Raw genomic sequence first — 8,247 nt, forward strand, 5'->3', positions numbered from 1 at the left:
GCAAGTGAGAGAAAGACGATACGAAACGGGTCTTTAGTAAAGCCAAGACCTGGTAAATACAGGCTTAGTAGATTGGAATTTATTATAGGACAAAAAACTTAAGTTATATTTATGACATAAATGGTATCATGTTGTTAAATGTTAAACAAGGAGCGCGTGGCCTAAAATGTGGCCCGCTAGGACGTTTAATATAGATTAAGATTTGTAACAAGACTTACTTAGAAAAACCATTCACAGCACTGGTTGCTGGAAATCTATGTTACATGTGCAGCTAACGGTACTACTATGCCTAGTATTACTTTTAATTCAAATTGAAATACAACATGCCAGTTTATTAAAGGAAATCTACGTGATAAATTTAAATTACAGCTTTGAAATAACTGATGCGCCGAGTCATATAATAGGGAGATTAGTGCCTGTCATTGCTAATTTGGGCTCTGCACAGCAGAAACTATTTAGGGGACTGGAACCCCAATTTTCATTGCTGTAAATTACTTACGAGGGTGTCTCAGGAGTAAAAGTACAAGACATAGTCCTGATTGGATTAGCTGTGATGAAAGAACAATTATAAAACAGGCTGAAAACAATCACAGCCATGATGTAAAAAATGTACTCTGTGCTTGTACATATGCACAGCTATGATTCACATGACCACAGGCCTAAATAAATTTATTTAACATTGTATTAATACAACAGTTTTACAAGAACCATTTGACAACAAGGGCCAGATATTTATGATCATATTTTGGTAAAAGAAATTCCAAAACTGCATGGTTTTGTGGGTTTCACTGATACATGTGGTGAGTAAAGACTAGCACATCTGGTACAATCCTATAGCTATAAGCACAAATTACTGGAAAGGTTTATGCTGGCACTGGTAGAAAGTCTTTAGAACACTGCTTTTTTAATTCACCTGTCAGTAATAACATATACACTATAGACAAAATGATCAGGACACACCCAATCATTAAATTCAGTCATTTCATAAAATCCGATAGCCACAGGGCTCTAAAGCAAGTACCTAAAAGTTTGCCTTTGCAAATATTTGTGAGGGTTGTTATAAAGAGCTCACTATATTTGACCATGGTACTGTAATAGGATTGCACTGTTGCAAGTCAGCTCATGAAATTTCTTCCCACCTACATTGTCCACAATCAACTGCGAATGGTATTATTGAAAAACCAAAGCCTTTAGGAACCACCGTAACTCAGCCACAAAGTTGCAAGTATGGTCACGAAGTGCTGACCTGCAGTGTGAAATTAACCAATGCTCTACTGATTCAATAACTGCATTTTCGATATTTTCTCTGGCACTATCATCAGCACAAAGGCAGGAGCTTCATAGTGTGGACATACAAGTCTTTCATCACCAAGAGTTGGATGGTGTGCTGACATCGCCACTGGTCTCTGGAGCTGTGGAAACAAGTTATTAAATGATGTTTGTTGACACATTTTCTTCTCCAGAATGAGAGGTAAGTATTTTTAAGTTTTATAGTACTGTGCAAAACACAGGTCCTGGGAATGGAATGGAGTATATGAAATCAACACAACTTGAACATCTAAAATAGAGTATGGAACAAGCATGTTCCCTAACTTAAAGCACTAAATATTTACTTCTGAGGTTCCCACCAGTGATAAGTCTTTTGAGAGTATATGGCAGTCTGTGGGACAAATATGGATTTGTTGAATGACAGAAGCTTCCCACCTGACTACATTGCTCCTACTGAAATTTGGCAGCTAAAATTTTCTCATGGGTTTGCCTTAGGCCCCTTGAATCCAACAGTCAGACTGTCACCATGGTGCCACCCTCAAGGGTATAGAATATTAAATTATGTAACAAATACATTATTACCACATTCTTATTGTACATTTTAAAATTGTTTTTATTTCATACTCTATTAAATCTCCAGGAATTCTGTTCTTTTACAGTTCTATAATGAAAATTGCAAACTTTTCTCCTTCTGACTTTAAAACCAGTTGTACCTTTAGTGATAATGTACCCCTACCATACATTTCTTTCCTGAGAGTGTAGGGAAATTTAACATTTCAGCATATCAAGACATTCTGGATGATCATGTTTCCAAATTTGAGCTTGGAAATTGAGAAGGCCCTATTCTGTTCCTGTATGACTGTACCTTGTGCACAAAGCAAGCTCCCTAAAGACTTGGGTAGGTGAGATTGGTGGCGATGATCTTTGGGACAAAACGAAGACAGCAAGACTTTTTCCTATAGCTACAAACAGGACCAACTCCATGTTAACGCTTCTGGATTCATATTAGGAAACCACAGAATCCTTGATGGAATCATCAACTTTGGTCCAAATTTATGGATTTTTTTTTTACATTCATTCATTATCTGTAACCGCTTATCCAGTTCAGGGTTGCGGTGGGTCCAGAGCCTACCTGGAATCATTGGGTGCAAGGCGGGAATACACCCTGGAGGGGGCGCCTGTCCTTCACAGGGCAAAACACACACATTCACACCTCATGAAAATTTTTGAGTCACCAATCCACCTACCAACATGTTTTTGGACTGTGGGAGGAAACCGGAAAACCTGGAGGAAACCCATGCAGACACAGGGAGAACACACCAACTCCTCACAGACAATCACTCGGAGCGGGACTTGAACCCACAATCGCCTGGTCCCTAGAGCTGTGTGACTGTGACACTCCCTGCTGCGCCACAGTGCCGCCCTTGGATTTTTACAATATTGATTTGTAAACATTAACATACCCATATTTAAAATAATGAATATTATATATCACTAAACAGTCTGTTAAAATAAATATTTGCAAACAGCACTCCACCAAATAAAAAAAATTATAATTAAAAAAGAGTCAATCTTTATGTATCAATTTTTATTGAGGCAACTTTCACTAAAAAAATAAACAAAATTAAAAGCTAGCGATGTAGCATCTACTGCTGCCCACCAATGGGCAGTAAGGATCTAAAACAGCCTGAGAGTTACCCCCTAATCCCAAAATTTCCCTCAAAATTACCAGACTGCTCCTGTTGATTCCATCACAAAAGACTGCTCCAGCATCTGTTCCTCCAATGTGAGAGTGAAAATATCAAAAGGGCCAAAAAAAAATGTTGGGCAAGGTTCCAAATGGGGGAGGAAAAACAAAAAAAATTATTTTTTTTTTTTGGTTTAACTTGAAATTGCTTGTTCTTAAATCCTATGATCCTGGAGAAATTGATCCTGCTCCATCCAGCATTCCCTATCCTATCTTCATTATGAATTGATCCCAATGAGCCGGAATCCACTGAGCCTCTCCTCCAATCCAAACCTTAAAATACCAGCAAAAATCAAGAAAAAGTAAATAGTTAGAAACACTTTCTGGTCAAAATTCCTCCTGTAATGCATGCATACAGCATTCTAGTAAGAATCATGTTTAGTTTATTACTGCAAACCATGTGTTGGGCCTACAATCAAGGCATGACTAGACCTTTAGTATGTAGAGCTTCAGTCTGATTTAACCTAAAGGCAATGTACATAAAATGTACAGATCAAATAAAATAATCCGGACAGTAAACTGAGCTACAAGTGCTATAAATTCAAAGTAGTATTACATGGCACCTAGTTGCTAGAAAGATTTAGCAGTAATACCACTTAGATCTGCTGGTAAAGGAGCTTTATCATAATGTAGGACCTCCTCATTTAATCATTTCAACCTGTAACTCAACAAATGGATTGAGTAATCCTTTATTACAAAGTATCAGGTCATCCGGTTTTGTCAAATGACGATAGGAAGACAAAGGGTAAAATACATTTGTGAACCCACCCTCATGAAAGACAAAACATGACATTTACAAAAATATTGAGAGGCATTAAGCAACCTTGTTTGGTCAATGAGAGTTCCACTTCATTTTTTAAAGAGGAGAAAGAAAAAAAAAAAAAACAGAGGAAGGGTATGTGAACAGTTCTTAAAAACACATTCTTAAAAGAATTTAGATGGGTTTTGTGGGATGGGGTGGATGGATGAAAGGAAGGTGTGGGGACAGATGGTAAGACAGGGAGACAACATTCAGAAGACAAAATCTCATCAGGGAAAAAGGCGGTGAAAACTAAAACTAGTATTCAATGGAAAAGAGGGTAAAACCCATTGGGATGAGTCAACAGCTTCACCAAAAATAGGGGGCAGGAAAGCAAAAGCACCACGAAAGTGGTGACAGCGGAAGGCTTAGGAACGAGAGCGAGAGCGGCTGTGGCGAGGGGAGTATTCAGGAGACCCTCTGCCACGTCGTGGCGAGTAGCTGCGGCTACGGTTGTTGCTGCGACTGCGACTCCTGCTGCGACTGCGGCTCCTGGACCTCGATCTTCCATAACTTGGGCTGCGTGGACCATCCATTTTCACTCGAATGTATGCAGTTTCCCCCTGACAGACACAAAAACTTTCCTTTGAGCACACAGCACATTCAAAACCCAGGCTCACGCTAATACTTACCAATTATTACTCATTCCCTTGAAAAATATCAACGAGCTTTTAAATTAATTTAGCATGGATATTATGTTTTTGCTGACTTGAGCGAAACCTCTACATGAACTCAGACTTCCAGCCAACAACTTTTAAAGAGGGTAGCACAAACTTTGTGGACACATTTGGGGAATACTGAGGCACATCTCCAAAATGAAGAATATATTTAGAAGATGCAATGTGAAATACTCTTCACAATATAAAACAAGATCCATACCCGAACATATCATATAGGATATGCTTACCTTAAAGAAAAATCCAAAGCTAAGGCATGTACATCCAAAATTCCTAATTAAAATCTCAAACCTACCTCATGTGATCGGAATTTAGTGTTATCCAGCTTTCGAACAGCGTAGGTCATGTCTTCTTTACGCACAAACTCCACCACACCAGTTCCATCTCGGAAAACGTCAGCATAACATACATCACCTGCTTCACGCATGTGATCCTTCAGATCCTGCCAGCTGCCACTTGGTGGTAGGCCTGCAATCAACAGAAGAGCAAATTTCCACAATGAAGATTATGCAATGCAAAACTTCTAATATAAAGGCTTATATAAAAACACCCAATTCAAAAGCATATTAACTTCTAACCTGAAACAATTACTCTGTATTCTGAACGTCTGGAAGGGGGTCCATATCTGCCCCTGGGTGCTCCAGCACCAAAACCTCCCCTCCCCATACCACGTCCACTTCTTGGAAACTCCACTCGAAGTCTATACCCATCGTAGTCATAGCCATCCCGGGCATAGACTGCATCCTCTGCATCTCTGAAAAACAAAGGGTGATTTTACAGTACTTGATGCAATGCAGACAACTTTGTCTAGGATTAAAATTTACACATTTTAACAGAGAACGTTGTTCTCCAGGTACAGTTTGTTACTGCAACAATGAGGGGAATGCTTTGGCCAATCTGCATAATAGCTGAAATGTGAAAACATTCAAAATGGCTTTAAGGGAAATCTGTCATTCCAGAAAACGTATGATGGTATTAATAAGAACAAAAATGTCCCTGTTTTCCCAACTGGTTATTACAAGTATACTGAATGAGATATTGCTTTAAGACCTGGTGTCTTTTGTGAGCATGTTTGGAAAAACTTCAAAAAAGTGGAGCGAGAATTACACACTGGGTGCTGTTAAGCAAATTCATATGTCTCACATAATCTCGTATTTGTTGAATTTATCTTACCTACACCAACACTATGTGATAATTCAGAAAGAAGCTTGATGGCTCTTTTAGACCGTTAAAAAGGCTAGGCATTTTATAACAACAACAACAATAATAATAATAATACACACACGCGGAGGGTTAGCACTTCAGCTAAACTTCTCATAAAAAATGAACGACTTAAAGGCACATGCAAAGTGGCCGTTTGTAGGTTTTTTTTAATACAGTTAGGTTTTGTTACTTAAATGCGTGAGACCAGGTGCCCAGCGTGTACCTGCGAACAAAAACATGTAGCGATAGCATTAGCCATGCTTACTAGCGTGTGGTTAGCCGCTAAGGCCTAGCTATGGTTACAGTCAGCTTTTACTGAAGACAAAAAAATAGGGATAAATACAGAACTGGATATAGTGGGATAAAAACAAACTTGTGTCTGCAGGACAACGGCGTAAAAACAAGCAAAGAACGACCTACAGGAATCCACAGTAAGACGAACAACGCGCCAAAAACGTGACTGACTACGGCACCATTTAAGGTGGAACGGACTGTTCGGGTATGGTCGTCGTCTTCGGTTCAGGCACAGAAACGAGGAGCAGACAAAATATACATCTTTAGTTTTACAGAAATCACAGCCAGTACTAAACTAAAGGCGATAGCTACAGTGGACCTCTGGTTGTGATATTACTATTGCACAGTTTAAGGTGGAGCGAATAATTAGCACCAGCATGGACGACATCCTCAGATTAAGACTAAAAAAAAACCGATAACGTTACCTGGGGTCTTCAAACTCCACAAAGGCGAAGGGCGGCCCTCCTCGTCTGTTTTTCAGGTCGATGTCTCGAATGGCTCCATATTTATAAAACACGTCTTCCACGTCTTTGGTGCGGATATCAGGCGGGAGGTTCCCGACGTAAATTCGACAGTCGTTGCTGCCCGCGGGGCCTCGGATCACTCCGCCAGACATTTCTCACAAAAACGACGAGAGTTTCTGTCCAAACCACAATAAACGGCTCAGTTACACAAATTCAGACCTCGCTGATTTAGACCTTTAGACGTTTACAGCCCACAGGAGCCCTGTACCTGTGTGGTTTATGCGCGGAGAGCCGCCGTTCTGTCCAAACTTTTGTCTTTAGTCCGTGACTCCGCGGGAACGCACTCCCCTTTCTCTTCTTTCCGCGCCGCCTCTTCACTATGCGAATTCACGCCAGCGGAGGGATACTACTCACCGCGCAGAGTCCAAGTCATCAGATTACTCTCAGCCCGCTAGCTACATCCGAGGCACTAAGTAGTCCATATACGCTTATAAATCCAGGGTGTGCTTTATCAATCTCTCTGTTGGAATCAACAGCAGTACCTCATCCACTCCAGATTTTTAAACCAATAATTTTATTTCCCTAACGATGTTCTTCAAAAATTTTATAGACTATTCATTTTGAGTTCTTGTTTATGTTCTTTACTAAAACATTTTTTTCAGTTTAGTTCAGAGGAGTTTAGGTGTTTTCAGTCGCAAGCTCCACTTTACAGGTGCTAGAACTCATATTGTGTTGGCAGCATCTTTAACTGTTGGTATCATATGTAACTTATATATATATATATATATATATATATATATATATATATATATATATATATATATATATATATATATATTGCTTTAATCTAGAATATTTTTGAATCAAAACAACAGGAAATGAACAGTAAAACCAAGAAAATATAATTCATAAAAAAATAAAATATTTAATAATAATCCATTATTCAACGTTACAAAATTAGCCTTTTATTTATAATCAGATGTGTGAAAGCGAATATTTTTGCTAAAAATTTTGTTCATTAGAAAGCCAATAAACAAATGCTTAAACAATACAACTAGTTAAAATGTGAAAATTATTACAAAAATATTACTACTATTATAAGTGATTGTATTGAAATTGTGGGCATAAATTATGTAAGAAAAATATGTATCAATATTGTTTTATATGTAAAAAAAACCCCATTAATTCAGTTTATTCATTCATTAAGCATATAAGCCATGGTAATAATTGAAGTTTAAAGATTTAAAGGCAAAGTTAACAATTTTAATTAAAAACACCTTTAAAAAAATTTGAAGGATTCCTCACCATTCTCTAGCTCTCCCGAACGTTTATGAAACCTCAGTGTCAATAAATGGCTAAAAAAATAATAGTGTCTCTGTCTGGTATGCTAGACTCTCTGTTCACGGCAGAAGAAAGGCTGATCAGGCTAAGAACTGAGAATGGGGCTTCTAAATAGAAACCAATAAAATAAGCATAATTAATTTAAATTATTCTGAAATTAAATTAATCTAAATCCCCAATTCAATCATTGCAGGTTTCATTTGTTAGCTAAGTCTCCAGTGACAGCAAGCTGGGAGGGAATTTTTTCTGAGACAAAACTGCACTGCCACTTAAACTGTCTGTGTAATTAGAACTTTGCAATAAAAACAATGCCAGTGTGAACATGATGCTTTTTTGAAATAACACAGGTTTATTAAAAATAAATAGTTTTGAACTTAATATGTTAATGTGTCAGTGCACGTCTTTGTTCAGTTTTATTCATGGCTTAAATTCAATGTTATTTATGGATCACAT

The 8,247-nt window shown here is 38.1% G+C and overlaps 1 protein-coding gene across 4 annotated transcripts; it reads right to left on the reverse strand.

Moving 5' to 3' along the window:
• Nucleotides 1-754: 754 nt before the first annotated feature.
• srsf1a (serine and arginine rich splicing factor 1a) lies at nt 755-6,923 on the reverse strand. Of its 4 annotated transcripts, XR_010801727.1 has the most exons (6): nt 6,722-6,922; nt 6,415-6,629; nt 5,071-5,246; nt 4,788-4,960; nt 2,999-4,378; nt 755-1,412 (listed from the first exon to the last, which is right to left on the reverse strand). XR_010801727.1 is itself a non-coding variant. In XM_066662491.1 (5 exons), exons 2-5 carry the CDS (start codon nt 6,603-6,605, stop codon nt 4,184-4,186), a joined length of 735 nt encoding a protein of 244 aa, XP_066518588.1. In that variant the 5' UTR covers nt 6,606-6,629; nt 6,722-6,922; the 3' UTR covers nt 2,820-4,183. The 4 variants fall into 4 exon arrangements, 3 of the variants coding, with proteins under 3 accessions (XP_066518588.1, XP_066518589.1, XP_066518590.1); XM_066662491.1 differs by lacking the exon at nt 755-1,412 and having other exon boundaries at nt 2,820-4,378; XM_066662493.1 differs by lacking the exon at nt 755-1,412 and having other exon boundaries at nt 2,832-3,289; nt 6,722-6,923.
• Between the last annotated feature and the right edge of the window lie 1,324 nt (nt 6,924-8,247).

This window comes from Hoplias malabaricus, chromosome 1 (assembly GCF_029633855.1).
Source record: "Hoplias malabaricus isolate fHopMal1 chromosome 1, fHopMal1.hap1, whole genome shotgun sequence".
NCBI lineage: Eukaryota > Metazoa > Chordata > Actinopteri > Characiformes > Erythrinidae > Hoplias > Hoplias malabaricus.

Coding starts and splice junctions, on each gene's coding strand:
- srsf1a (XM_066662491.1), bottom strand. CDS start 6,605: ATGTCTGGCGGAGTGATCCGAGGCCCCGCGGGCAGCAACGACTGTCGA. Junction 5,247..6,414: donor GTGGAGTTTGAAGACCCCAG/GTAACGTTATCG, acceptor TTTGTTTTTCAG/AGATGCAGAGGATGCAGTCT. Junction 4,379..4,787: donor CTAAATTCCGATCACATGAG/GTAGGTTTGAGA, acceptor TGTGTCTGTCAG/GGGGAAACTGCATACATTCG.